We start from the raw sequence: 13,608 nt of genomic DNA on the forward strand, positions 1-13,608 counted from the left end.
CCTCGCTCTCCGCTCTTTTCATTGCTTCAGCGGAGCCCCGCGGCCGTGCGCGGTGAAAGCCGCGGTGCTGGTTCGGGGGCGGCTTCGGACCGGAGCCGGCACCGGGCGGGGGCGCGCCGGGCCCTGCGCGGGGAGCGCCGAGCAGCCGGCCAATGGGAGAGCGGCCGGGGTGGAGGCAGCCAATGGGGAGCAGCTGGGGCGGAGCTGCCGGCCAATGGGGAGGTGCCGGGGCGGAGGCAGCCAATGGGCGGCGGGCGCGCCGCGCAGCCGGAAGCGGTCAGCGCGGCGGACACGTGGGGCGGCGGGAGCGGGGCACGGCCCGGCCCGGCTCGGCCATGGAGCTGCTGCCCCGCAGCCCCGCCGAGTTCGGCTCCGCACGCTACTGGGATCGGTTCTTCCGGCAGCGCGGGCAGCGCTCCTTCGAGTGGTACGGGGCCTTCCCGGAGCTGTGCCCCGTTCTGCACAAGTACGTGCGGCCCCGCGACAAGGTGAGCCCCGCGCTGTGGCCGCTCCGGGCTCCTCCTGGGCGGCGAGCTCTGAGGTGGTTGTGCCTGAGGAAGAGGAGGCTCAGGTCTGACCTTATCGCTCTCTACAGCTCCCTGACAGAGCTTAGAGCCAGCTGGGGGTGGCTTCTTCTCCCAGGCAACCAGCAGCAGCATGAAAGAACAGTCTTGAGTTGCGCCAGGGGAGGTTTAGGGCGGGCATTTGGAGAATAAATTTATTCAGAGAAAGGGCGCTTAGACACTGGAATGGACTGCCTAGAGGGAGGTGGTGGAGTCACCGTCCCTGGAGATGATTAAGGAAAAACGGGATGTGGCACTCAGTGCCGTGGTTTGGTTGGCGTTTGGTCATTGCTTGGACTCCATGTCCAAGGTCTTTTCCAGTCTAGTTGGTTCTGTGTGCAAGGACTGACACAGATGATGTGAAGCCCCCAGTGTGCCTTAGCAAAAGGACAGGAGAGAGCCCTGGTCTGGGCAGCTCTGGGGGTTAAAACTCCGGAGTCATTCTCCAAAAACATGCAGCAGGCACATCACTTCTCTGCCCGTGGCACTGTCCCCTGTGGACGTGTTGTCTTCGGCCATGGAGAGGGAGTGCAGCCCCCAGGGTGAGGTTTGCACAGAGGGCTCCCACACACGACTGCTATTTGCTCCCAAAATGGGGGGGGGGGGTTGTTTCCAGGGTGTTCTCACTGCTCTGGTGTGCTGCCCAGGTTCTCGTGGTGGGCTGCGGGAACTCGGAGCTGAGCGAGCAGATGTACGACGTGGGCATGTGCCAGGACATCGTCAACATCGACGTCAGCGACGCCGCCATCCGCCAGATGCGCGAGCGCAGCGCCGGCACCCGGCCGGGGGTGAGCTACCTGCTGATGGACATGCTCCACATGGACTTCCCTGACGCCCACTTCCAAGTGGTCCTGGACAAAGGCACGCTGGATGCCCTCCTGACCGACGAGGAGGAGGCCACCTTGGCCAAGGTGGACCAGATGTTTGCTGAGATCAGCCGGGTGCTGCAGGTAGGAGGGCGCTACCTCTGCGTCTCCCTGGCTCAAGCCCACGTGCTGAGGAAAGCTGTGGAATACTTCTCCCAGGAAGGCTGGGTGGTGCGAGTCCACCAGGTGGCCAGCGGTGGGGACAGGCAGCAGTTTGTCCTGCCGGTCTTTGTGTACGTGATGACAAAGTTCAGGAAGGTGCCTGGCTCAGCAGCACAGATCCTGGAGATCTGCCCTGAGGAGCAGGACCGGCCGATGCGGGTGGAGAGCGCGGAGCGCCTGGTGGCCGCGGTGAAGGACAGGCAGCATTATGCCCTGCTCTGCAGCCAGATCAGCAAAACCCCCTGCAGGGAGCAGGTTTCCTTGGATCTGTGTGACAGAGAGAGCGGGAAGCCTCGCTACACGCTGCACGTGGTGGACAGCCCCTCGGTGAAACCGTCCCGGGACAATCACTTTGCCATCTTCATCAGTGAGTACAGCCTGTCCAGGCTGCAGTCAGGTGCTTGCCCTGGCCAGGAGCTGCAAAACAGCCCTTCAGGGCCTGTTGAATTTGGGGCTGGAGAGGGAAATAACCCACCTGTGTGGGGTTGGGGTGATGTTTTAGTCCTGGCTTTGCGGTGATGTTGCCTGATGGTGTAAGCAGAGATGTGGCACAGAGCTTGTTGGGCAGAGGGACACTGCCTGCCCTGCCTCCAAGGTGGTGATTCTTGCCTGGATGCTGGTGACAGACAATTTAACACCTTGCAGCTGGGAAGGCAACGCTGCTCTCTGTGGGTGTCCTGGCTTGCAGGGCCAGACTGCTGGGGCTGCACTCACAGAGATGTGTCAGCCTCTGCCAGCAGCAGTTCCCTCCCTGCATGCCTGCAAAGCTCCCACAGCCTGCAGGCAGGTCAGGAGCCTGTTTGACCCTCCCTTCTAATGAGATGTGGTTTTTCCATCTTTTTGCATGAGCTTGCCCAAAACAGGGCAGATCTTGGCTCTCCTGATGGTCTCAGTGGCTCTAGCCAAGCAGTGCAACAGCCCTTCAGGGCCTGTTGAATTTGGGGCTGGAGAGGGAAATAATCCACCCGTGTGGGGTTGGGGTGATGTCCTGGTGTTGCCTGGTGGTGTTTGCCTGGTGGTGCAAGCAGAGATCTGGCACAGTGGGCCTGTTGAATTTGGGGCTGGAGAGGGAAATAACCCACCTGTGTGGGGTTGGGGTGATGTTTTAGTCCTGGCTTTGCGGTGATGTTGCCTGATGGTGTAAGCAGAGATGTGGCACAGAGCTTGTTGGGCAGAGGGACACTGCCTGCCCTGCCTCCAAGGTGGTGATTCTTGCCTGGATGCTGGTGACAGACAATTTAACACCTTGCAGCTGGGAAGGCAACGCTGCTCTCTGTGGGTGTCCTGGCTTGCAGGGCCAGACTGCTGGGGCTGCACTCACAGAGATGTGTCAGCCTCTGCCAGCAGCTGTTCCCTCCCTGCATGCCTGCAAAGCTCCCACAGCCTGCAGGCAGGTCAGGAGCCTGTTTGACCCTCCCTTCTAATGAGATGTGGTTTTTCCATCTTTTTGCATGAGCTTGCCCAAAACAGGGCAGATTTTGGCTCTCCTGATGGTCTCAGTGGCTCTAGCCAAGCAGTGCTACCTCCCTTAAATGTCTTGCCATTCCCCGTGGCTCCTCCCTTGGAGGCTGGAGAGCCAGGAGCATCCCAGGCTGATGGCAGCCCCTTCTGCAGTCCCCCAGGGCAGGGAGACCGAGTGGAGGAGCTGCCAGGAGCATCCCAGGCGGATGGCAGCCCCTTCTGCAGTCCCCCAGGGCAGGGAGACCGAGTGGAGGAGCTGCCAGGAGCAGCCCAGGCTGATGGCAGCCCCTTCTGCAGTCCCACAGGGCAGGGAGACCGAGTGGCTCTTTGGGACGGAGGAAGGGCGGAGGCAGCTGGCGGCCAGCGCGGGCTTCGTGCGCCTGCTGACGGTGGCCCTGCACAGGGAGCAGCTCTACGAGGGCATGGCTGCCATCCAGGCAGAGCTCTCGGGGAAGGTGATGGAGCTGGCCCCGCCGGGCCTCCCTGCCCGGCAGCAGGTGAGCCTCTGCTGCCCGATCCCCTGGCTGGACTTCCCAAAACAAGGGGGAAACCCTCTTCTCTTGGCTTTCCCTCCAGCTGTCTGTCTGTGCTTGGAGGATTTGAGGTGCTTGTGTGGTAGGATTCAGTACAAAGTCCTTGCCCTCCAAAACTCAGCATCCCAAGAAAAGCAGAGATCCAGAAACCCTAAAAGCATCCAGCCTCCTGTCTTAATCCTGGCTTTATTTAACTTCTGTTCCTTTTGTCTTCTCCTTCCTGTCCCAACTCCGCACATCTGAGCTCTTGCAAAAAATCTTGCTGTGTTTGCTCCCTGCATTCCCTGTGTTGGGAGTGAATCTGGTGCAGATCCCCAGCTCTCCTGTGGCATCCCACTGCTCCTCTATTGCGTCTGCTTTGTCCTGCCTCACTCAGGCCAGTGGGAAAGCCAAGCTCTTTGCCTGTAGCCTTTCCTCATTGCCAGCAGCCCCTGTCCTCCCTGCAGGTGCCCTTCCTGTCTGTGGGAGGGGACATCGGGGTGCGGGCGGTGCGGCACCGTGGCAGCAGCCCCCTGAGCGGGGACTTCGTCGTGGAGGACGTGAAGGGAGATGGCACCTGCTACTTCCGCCGCCTCATCTTCCTCCAGAACAGGAACGTGGTGCAGTCTGAGGCTCGGCTCTTGGCCCCCACACCTCTCCCAGGTACACGGGGCAGGGGCCAAGGCTGATTTTTGAGGGTGACAGAGACTGACAGCAATGGAGGAAGAAGGCAGAAGTCCTGCTGGGACCTGCCTGTTGTGCCCCAGAGCAGCCCTGGGAGTGTTCTTACACCGTGGGTGGGACAGGGCTGGGGGTGGCTAGTTCCCAGAAAGCACCTCCATCCCTTGCCTTACTGGCTGGTGTCTCCTGTTACTCAGGCCAGAAGAAGAAGAGGAAGGACAAGAAGAAACCCAGCCCCACTGAGCCACCTGGAGCCATCGACAAGAGCTACCTGTGCTGTGAGCACCACAAGGCCATGGTTGCGGGGCTCTGCCTGCTGGGGGGCCCCGACGCCCTCCCAGGTGACGAGGCCAGCAGTGGGAGGCTGTGCTGGGGCAGGTGTCCCCACGCCACAGCCCCTTGGGGAAAGGCTCTTTTGGCCAAGGTGCCCCCTGCACCTTTCCCAAAGCATTTTGGGGACGGTGGCTGGGACGAGCAGTGGGGTTATGGCATCCTGGTGGCTCACTGGGTGCTCTTGGTTGGCAGGAGAGCTGGCAGTGCTGGTGGTGGGGCTCGGCGGGGGCAGCCTGCCCCTCTTCGTCCACGATTACTTCTCGCAGGCCCGCGTGGCCGTGGTGGAGATCGACCCCTCCATGCTGGACGTGGCCACGCGCTGGTTCGGGTTCTCCCAGGGTGACCGCATGCAAGTGCACGTCTCCGATGGCCTGGACTACGTGGCCAAGCTGGCAGCTGAAGGTACCATCTCACAGAGCATTTCAGGTTCATCTCACCCATTTCATTCAGCCCAGTGGGTGCCACCATGGGTAGCAGAGTCCTGGGCTGTCGTCACCACCTGCTTTCTCTTCCTGCCTATCTCCTGCTGTGTGTCACAATCTCCAGCCTCACCGCCTGTCCTTGCCAGCCTGGATAGAGGTTGTTGTCTCCCCCAGCACCAAGGGCTTGTAAAGAGAAACCCCAGCAGAGAAGACACCCATGACATGGCAGAAGGGATGTCTTGACCATCCCGTTTTTGGCCTTCCCACGTGTGTAGCTCACCTCTGTCCCATAGGATAACAACTGTCTGTGCTTTGTCCTGCAGCACCAGCCCAGTATGATGCCGTCATGTTTGATGTGGACAGCAAAGACCTCACGGTGGGCATGAGCTGCCCTCCCCCAGCCTTTGTGGAGAAGCCCTTTCTGCAGAAAGTTAAAACCATCCTCAAGCCAGAAGGTAGGAGGGGAGATCTGGCCATGTCCCCAGGGCCAGGCTGGCCACTTCTGTGTGGAGTTGGGGCTGTGCCACTGTTCCTCATCCTGGAGAATAGTGGCTACAGCCAGGATTGCTGCATGGCATCCCCTTCTCCTGGTGGGTCCTGCATCTGGCTGTTTCAGTGACAGCAGGATGGAGTGGGTGGCCTGACACAGGCTGGGACATCCCAGGGGGCCAGCAGAGTTTTCTGGAAGCAGAATGTGTAGGCAATTCCTGAGAACAGATCTCGTGGCCACTCACAACCCGTGTGGCAGCAGGGACGTGGAGCGGGGCCAGGGGCACCGGGGGGACGCCGGTGAGGGAGACATTTTCACCAGGGTGGCACAGGCTGGCAGGGAGCAGGGTGGCAGGGAGCAAGGCAGGGTGCACAGGCTGCTCTGAACTCCGCTCTCTGTCGCCCTGCTGCAGGAGTCTTCGTGCTCAACCTGGTGTGCCGCGACGCCCGGCTGAAGGAGTCGGTGCTGGCCGCCCTCAGGGCCGTGTTCCCGCTGCTCTACGCGCGCCGCATCCACGGCGAGGTGAACGAGATCCTGCTGTGCCAGGCGGGCCCCGCGGGCCGGCGCGGCCCCGCGGAGCTGGCGGCGCGGGCGCGGGCGCTGGAGCGGGCCCTGCGCCAGCCGGGCCGGCCCTGGGACAGCTCCTACGCGCTGGCAGACATGCTGCAGGCCGTCCTCGCCCTCTGAGGGGGCTCTGCCGCTGCCCCGGCATGGCGGGCCTCCTGTGGGCCCAGACGCTGGCCTGGGCCTGCTGGGAGGATGGGGCTGCCATGGGAAGGTGCTTCCTGAGGAAGGGCTCCAGCTGTGCAGCCCAAGGTGGGGTGAGGAAGGTGCTGTGGGACTGGCAGGCTGTGGGTTTGGCTCTGGCCTCGTTGCTTTCCCACCTTGGGAAGAACATCCCTCCGATTGTTCTTCCCCTTCAGCACAGTTCCATTTGTTCTGATGGTGCCTGTCCCTGCGTCTCCAGCGTGCCTGGTGTCTCTGCTGAGCCCCAGGCTGCTCCAAGCCTGCCTGTGGATGTGTGTGGGAGGGATGTGAGCTGTGAGAATAAAGTACTCAGGGGTGCTCTGAGGCCTGCAGTGCTTTGCTGTTTCAGACTTATTTCTGAAGCACCCACCCCCCTGGAAAAACTACAGTCATCTCTGCACTTCAAAGGTGTGTCCTGGGAGCAGGCAGCTGCCCCTTGAACCCCACTGCCCCCTCACCACTCGCCCTCCCCAAGCTGCATCCCACTACATTTCCCTCTTCTGAATCTCTCCAGCCATCGCCACTGAACTGAAACCCGCAAGCTCAGAGCCCTTCTGCCCCAGGGCCAGTAGGGACCCAGCCCTGGGCTCAGGCTCCTGGCCACACCATCCCCTCACCCAGCTGGTGCAGGGCAGCCTTCCTGCAGGACAAAAGGGCAGCCAGAAAATACCCATTGGGCTGTTCCCACAGCACCCCAATCCTGCCCGGACAGCTCAGTCAAGAGCTGGCCTGTGTGATGCCCTGTGAGGGCTGACCTAGAACAGAGGCTAGACAGAGTTAAAAAATAAAATGGGGATTTATTAGGAGGCTTCAACAGATCCACCTTGGGCAGCACAAGAGTCCAGCCAGGGCTACACCCCAGGTGAATCCAAAATGGTCACAATGCACAACTGGTCATGAGGTCTCTCACTTTTATAAGTTCTGCTCTATTTGCATATTGGAGTTAATTGGTCAATTAAGCTTTAGTCCCTGAAGTCCTATCCTGCTTGTTTTTCTTCTCTCTTCAGCCCACGTTGTTTGTGCTCTTGGGCCTGAGATTTGGATCATTTGTCCTTGGTCCCCAGCTGGAGAAGGAATTGTTTTGTCTCCCTGCTCTGTGAAGAGAGCTCACCCTCCCCTAGTATGAAGCTCAGACCCACACACTAAAGCAGCACAGAGTCTGAGAAATATAAAAGCTAAAACCTGAGGCATCGTGTGTGTCCTGGCTGGTCATGGACCTACAGGTCATTCATCAGAAGCCATTTTTGGGGACTTGTCTTTCTCCTCTGCAGCAGCTGGTGCCAAAATGAGCCTGAGACATGGTACAAAGTGACCAGCTTGCAGGCAGCAAGGGGACACACTGGTGCTCTGCCACTGATCCTGCACCCTCACTCCATGCTCCCTTTGCCGCTGGCAGCCTGAGAGGACAGCCTGTGAACCAGCCCTGCTGAGAGCTGCTTCCCAAAGCAAACCCTCCCCAGCCACCTCCCCACAGCCCAGGGAGCTAACAACACACCACAAGTAGTGTGCAACAACACACATCCCTCCTCCCTCCAGGAGGGATCTGGCTCTCAGCTCCCCTTCCTTGCCTGGAAGGAGCCAGCTCTCCTCCATCTGTGGGAAAACCTCTGCCACTTCCAAAGCAGAGTGAGAGGGTGTGTGAGCTGAGAGTTTGCATTTCCCCAGCTCATGGGGCCATGGAAAGGACACCCCAAAAGGCTCTTGTCAGATTTTACCCTTTCCTGACCAAGAGATGGGGCAACTGAGAGGCATTTTAAAAACTTGTATTCCATTTTCAGTCTCAAGTGAAGGGTGAGACAATACAGGTGTTATAATTCACACCATCACAATCATTAATTACAATGCACCGTAAGTGTTTCTTGGCCTATCAGCATTTGCCACACCATGCTGTAGATGCCATAAAGCCAATCATCTAAAATTATCCCTCGTGGGTCCTACTACAGTGCATCTTTACAGTTCTATTTCTCCAAAGTATCTAGTCTTATTTACACAAAACCATCCTTTGAAACTTGTTTCTAGCTCCATTTCTCTCTCAGCAATGTCTGTCCTGTTCCATGGCATTTCTAAGCCAGCATTTCTTCTCTCAAGGTTTGCATTCAGATGCTCACTGTGTGAGCCTTCTGCCAGACTTTGAGAATCCTCTACAACTCCGTTTCCCACAGGCTCTCACCCCCTGAAGCAGCGGGGACCATGTGGGCACTGCCCAGTGCAGGAGATGGGGCTGTTGGTGCCCAGGCTGCACCATGGCAGCTGTGCTGCCAGCAAGCACCTCCCTCTGATCAGCAGCTGGGGATGTATTTTCTTTTTAATTTGCCAGCAGATTCTGCTTTGGGAACTGCTCTGTTCAGATCCCTTCTCTGATGCTTCCTCCCTTGTTCCCCTTCCCACAGAGGGACAGATGGGTGCCCTACTTTCTCCCTGGGCTAACCTGCAGCTTCACAAAGGGAGCAGATGCTTTTTAAATAAGTGCTTTGGATGGTTCCCAGGCCCAGGAGAGCAGGGCTGGCCTGCTCCCTGCCTCAGATAAAGGCTGGCAGCCTGGCTGGGTGCCCTCTGTGTCACCACCCAGTCACTCCTGCAGTGATTCTCCTCCTCCTGTGCTGAGTTCAGCACAGCACGGGGGAGAAACAAGGGAGAAGCTGGAGCTGAAGTGTGCCTGCCCCCATGCAGTTTCTAAAGCTCCTCTGTGATGAGCACTGTTTTGAAAGATATCTATTATCCACCTAGCTTAGCAATGGCAAATTTTTCAACTAGATCAGCAGTGCTGCGTTCACGCTATTTTTAACTTAGTTTGCAATTCTCTGCATAATCTTAACCACATAGGTTTGTGTGTGTGTGCCCTTTTTTTTGCCGAAACCATCTCCTTTCTTCCTCAGGAGCTCATACAAAGGCTGCCTTCATCCCTCCCTTGTCCAGTCCTGCCTTTCTGTTGTGCTTCCAAAATGCTGCATAACGCCACATCCTGGTGGAAAAACAAAAGCCATCTATTAGAAACAATGTAAGGATGAAATCTCAGTTCATTGCAGCTGTCCTTGCAGCTACTGACAGCAACTTTGGTCTGGAAAATAATTTCAGCTGGAAAACTGGCAAATTCATGAGTGCTGCAAATCCTCCTCTGCAGGTAAAATGCTCCAAGGCTGGAGTAATTGACACATAGTAAATATTTCTCTGCTGGCAGCCAAAACACGCAGCTAATGTATATGTTTGGCAGCGGTGATTCTGCCGAGAGTTTTGGCAATGCACTCATGTTTACATCCCTTACTCCTCACTTCCTTCCCTTGCAGCGTAGGCACGCTGTCAGTGGCGGGATAGAAACAAGCTCTGCCGTCACTTAGCAACCCCCACTGGCACGGAGATGTTGGCTTTTTCCTTGCTGGCTTTCCCAGCACGAGAAGAGCCGGGTGTGTGACTCACCCCAGGGCTCAGGTGTGAGGCTGGAGGCAGCTGGGGATGCTCTGGGCTGCTCCCTTCTCAGAGCATCGCAGCCATGTCCTGCTGCTGCTCCAGTGAATGGGACACTGCACCTCATTCCTTTCTTTTAAAAAAAATCCCACATACATAGTTTCTATTTTAACTACAAAATAATCATGACAAATAATCATGAGAGAAATAATCATGCTGCTAATCGGCATAATTATGTCAATAACTCCCAGGATCCCAACTAGACAGAAATGATGGCAAGGCTTTTCCCAGGGGCTGTGATCTAACTGGTGGGTCAGCCCTGAGCTTCCTGAGCTTGGGTGGAAGGATGCAGAGAGGGTTTTTGGCCCAGAGTGGCTGTCAGCAGGCAGCTGTTGGGATGGTGACACTTTGAGGCAGGCACTGATGGGGTGGTGCATGTACACCCCTTACAGTGTGACAGCCCAGGTCCCTGCTCTGGAGAAGAGAATGACACTCCAATTCTCTCTCAGAAGCAGGGTGGAGGTGGATAAGGGACATCCTGTCATCAGCTCAAAGTACAGCAAGCAGCTGGCAGAGATTTTGCAGCAGCAAAAGCTGCAGGGACTGAGCCTTGGCCCCACTGCCCTCAGCAGGGCAGAGCCTTGGCCCCACTGCCTGGGGATGCTGCATGGCATGGTCCAGCACAACAAGGGCTGCAGCAGCCTCTCCCAGAGGCTGGAAGCACGTGGGAAGTGTTTTGTCCGTGCAATCTCCCCTTGGGGAAGCACTTGGCTTGTCTGGCTGTGTGGCCAAGGAAGCAGGCGTGCTGCCAGGCTGCAGGGAGGGAGTGCAGCTCTTTCCTAGGGTGCTGAGGGCTGCAGGGAAACACCTCTGCAGGCTGCAATGCAGCACGGTGCCCTTTTTCTACCCTGCAATGGGATGCACCCGACCAAAGCATGCAGCTGGAGGTGACAGGGCAGGAGAGAGGAGAGCTGGGACAGGGACTGTGTTGTCCTGCGATCAGTGAGTCAGCAGTGCCCCGGGCACATCCTCTTTACACGGAGAAATGCAGCAGCCAGTACTCTAATCACAGCCCTGCCGCCACTCTGGCTTTCTTTCACGGGCTTGAGTTCCTTCTTTTGCAGCTTCAAGGTCTGAGCTCTGGTCCTGGCAGATGCACAGGGCATCATGCTGACTGGCACCACTGCAGAGCCGAGTGCTGCTGAGAACCTGGGAGCTGCCCCTTGCCCACACCTCTCCTGCTCTGTGCCCATCAAGCTGAAAAGCTCAGCCAAAACTCTTGTGTGAAGCAAGAAGGAGGTGAGGAAGGCCCCCGGAGACACGAGCAGGTGTGGAGGAGCCTGCCTGTTCACAGGGGAGAGGAGCAGCCTCTGCTGTGCTCGGCTGCCCCGGGCAGGGCAGCGTGCCTGGCTCTTCACTGCAGGCATCTGCAGGTCCCCACTCGGCTGCTTTATACAGAACTCACTTCTCCTGAAGGGAATTGCACTGCTGTGTGTTTGGGAAGCAGCCTGGGGACCTGGTCCAAATGTCCTCAGTGCTAACGTCACTGCCTGGTTAGGCAGAAGTGTCTGAGTTTGTGGGTTCAGCTGCACCCTGAAGCCAGGCTATTTTTGCCATATATTTCTCTGAGAGTCATGGCAGGACAAGCTTGCTGTCTGGAGCCTTGATCTGAAATGCACCAGAGGCTGTGACTGGAGCTGGTGACATGTGACATCAGACCACACTGCTGGAGTCACCTTGGGGATCAGGGCACCCACCCTTCCTGCTGTGCCAGGAAAGGTGCTGGGCAGAGGTTTTCTCTCCTTGCTGAGCCTGGCATGCAGCAAAAGGAAATGATAAATATTGTATTTTATTGTATTGTATGATGAGGGGCACAAGTGAGCACAGCAGGGTAAAACCAGATTGTGTTTAGCTGGTTAAGCAGTGAGCAGCACAGCTCTGTGCTCCTGGGGGCTGCCCCTACTGCTCCCCCCGAGAACAAATTCTTGCATGGCCCCCTGACACCGATTTGGCTCTTGTATTTCAGGGTTATTTGTTACATGAAGATTTGCAGTGGTCTCATAGCACCCCTGTTTCCTTGAATGTAGCCACTCTGAATCTTGGCAAATTCAGAAAGCCAGGCTGGGCTCTGCATGGGGCTTTGGACAAGTTGCCCAGAGAAGTCAGTCAGGAAAAGCAGAGACCTAAAGATGTGCTCGGGTGCCTCTCCTCTCTCCTTCCCTACTCCCTTGGAGTGGTTGGAAAAATGAGGAAAACCTCTCATGATAAAACAAGTATCCATCATGAAATTGTTTGTGCTTTTCCCAGAAGGTGGGGAATCTATACTTGGTCTTCTGATAATGGAGCAATAAATTCTCTTTCTCTGAAAGATTTAGGTGTCCTGTGTCTGCTATCTGATGTGAGTACCTCATTCCTTTCTTTAAAAAAAGATCCCACATACATAGTTTCTATTTTAACTACAAAAGCTACATTTTAACTACAAAACTACATTTACCATACTATTAAAATGTTAATGCAGCATTACTAACCAATACAACATAATACATATAATAAATATCTGCATAGTGCCATATAATATGCTCTTTTCACACTTGTTTCAGAGTTATAGGTCAGTCTGCTGTAGAGTAATTTTTCACACTTACTGAGAGCTCTGGCCAAGAAGTTTTGATAATCCTCCAGGTCGTTAGTCCCGTCAGCCTGCGGGATGTTCACAGCTCCCTTTGTTTTGCTTTTCCCGCTGAGCGAGGCCAGAGCTGCTCTAACAGAGAGGAGAACTCGTGTCGCTGCACGGCTCCAAGCCCGCCTTTCACATATTTCATGGTGTGCCTGCTGCCAGCGATCGCAGCTAAATCTCATCTCTGTTGTGTGCCCGAGCTCTTAGCTCAGCCTCAGCGCGCATTTGCAATCGCACCCGCTGCAGTGGCACGGCTTGGAGCAAGATGTGGCTTCCCAGCCTGCTCCTGAGCATCACCCGCTGTCCTCCCTGCCGGACCCTCCTCGGTCAGCGCACACCCGGCAGATCCGTGCCCAAGTGTCCCAGCAGCCGGGTGGCCTTGTCAGGCAGGGACAGAATCACAGAATGGCTTGTCAGGTTGTCAGGGATCAGTGGGGCACCTGGTCCCATCTCCCAGCTCAGGCAGGGCCATCCCAGAGCACAGGCACGGGATGGTGTCCAGCTGGCTCTGGGATATCTCCAGCGAGGGAGACTCCACAGCCTCTCTGTGTGAAAAAACAATCCCGAACAAGCAAGTTCTAAGTGATGTCCGGATGGTAGAAAGACAAATTAATGGCCTTGTTCAGGTTTAGGGCTTGACGTGTTTCAGCTATCTCAGACTAGGGGGAGGTTACCAAAGGGTGTACCACTCTCAGCTGACACAAAGAATGCAGAATTTAGGGGTACAAGGATATTTGGCAGAACACCCAAGATAAGGAAGAAATGAATAAAAACAACTGAGCAACTCTGTTGAAATCAGCTCTGGCTGGGTAAGAGGTAATTCTGCCAAATTGTGACCACTGACTCACAGACCACCGAACCAAAAATCCCACTAATTTAAGAGAAAGACTGAGCACGCAAATTAATTAGCACTGGAAGAAGAGGATCATTAACCAACAGAAGACAGAACACTAATTAATAAGCGAACTAGATAACTTGTAGCCAATAAGCATCAACGCCTTGATTTGTTAAAATCCACAAAAAGGGAAAACTTCTGACAGTCGTCCTGCTGGCTTTGTGGATTTGCTACCCAGCCATCTTTCTGGGGATGAACTATAAATAAATCAAATCCACTCTAAGCGTGGATGGGCCTTTGGCACAACGGGGGGAGGAACGGATTTTGGGACAATCGTGGGACAATCGTGGGACAATCGTGAGACCGGCACCGGGACCCGCACCGGAGGGGGCGTGGCCTCCCCGCGGAGGCCCCGCCCCCGGGCCCGCGGAGGGAGGGGCGCATGCGCAGTGCGCCGGCC

General features: G+C 56.3%; 1 protein-coding gene across 1 annotated transcript; it reads left to right on the forward strand.

Annotated features, from left to right (window-relative positions):
- The first annotated feature begins 65 nt into the window (after positions 1-65).
- On the forward strand, positions 66-6,572 carry EEF1AKNMT (eEF1A lysine and N-terminal methyltransferase). Its single transcript, XM_039730304.1, has 8 exons — positions 66-488; positions 1,211-1,958; positions 3,350-3,549; positions 4,032-4,227; positions 4,443-4,586; positions 4,771-4,980; positions 5,324-5,455; positions 5,903-6,572. Exons 1-8 carry the CDS (start codon positions 153-155, stop codon positions 6,175-6,177), a joined length of 2,241 nt encoding a protein of 746 aa, XP_039586238.1. The 5' UTR covers positions 66-152; the 3' UTR covers positions 6,178-6,572.
- The last annotated feature ends 7,036 nt before the right edge of the window (positions 6,573-13,608 follow it).

The sequence above is a fragment of the Passer montanus genome, unplaced genomic scaffold (genome assembly GCF_014805655.1).
Source record: "Passer montanus isolate IOZ18808 unplaced genomic scaffold, ASM1480565v1 scaffold71, whole genome shotgun sequence".
Classification (NCBI taxonomy): Eukaryota; Metazoa; Chordata; class Aves; order Passeriformes; family Passeridae; genus Passer; species Passer montanus.

Coding starts and splice junctions, on each gene's coding strand:
- EEF1AKNMT (XM_039730304.1), top strand. CDS start 153: ATGGGAGAGCGGCCGGGGTGGAGGCAGCCAATGGGGAGCAGCTGGGGC. Junction 4,228..4,442: donor GGCCCCCACACCTCTCCCAG/GTACACGGGGCA, acceptor CCTGTTACTCAG/GCCAGAAGAAGAAGAGGAAG. Junction 5,456..5,902: donor AACCATCCTCAAGCCAGAAG/GTAGGAGGGGAG, acceptor GCCCTGCTGCAG/GAGTCTTCGTGCTCAACCTG.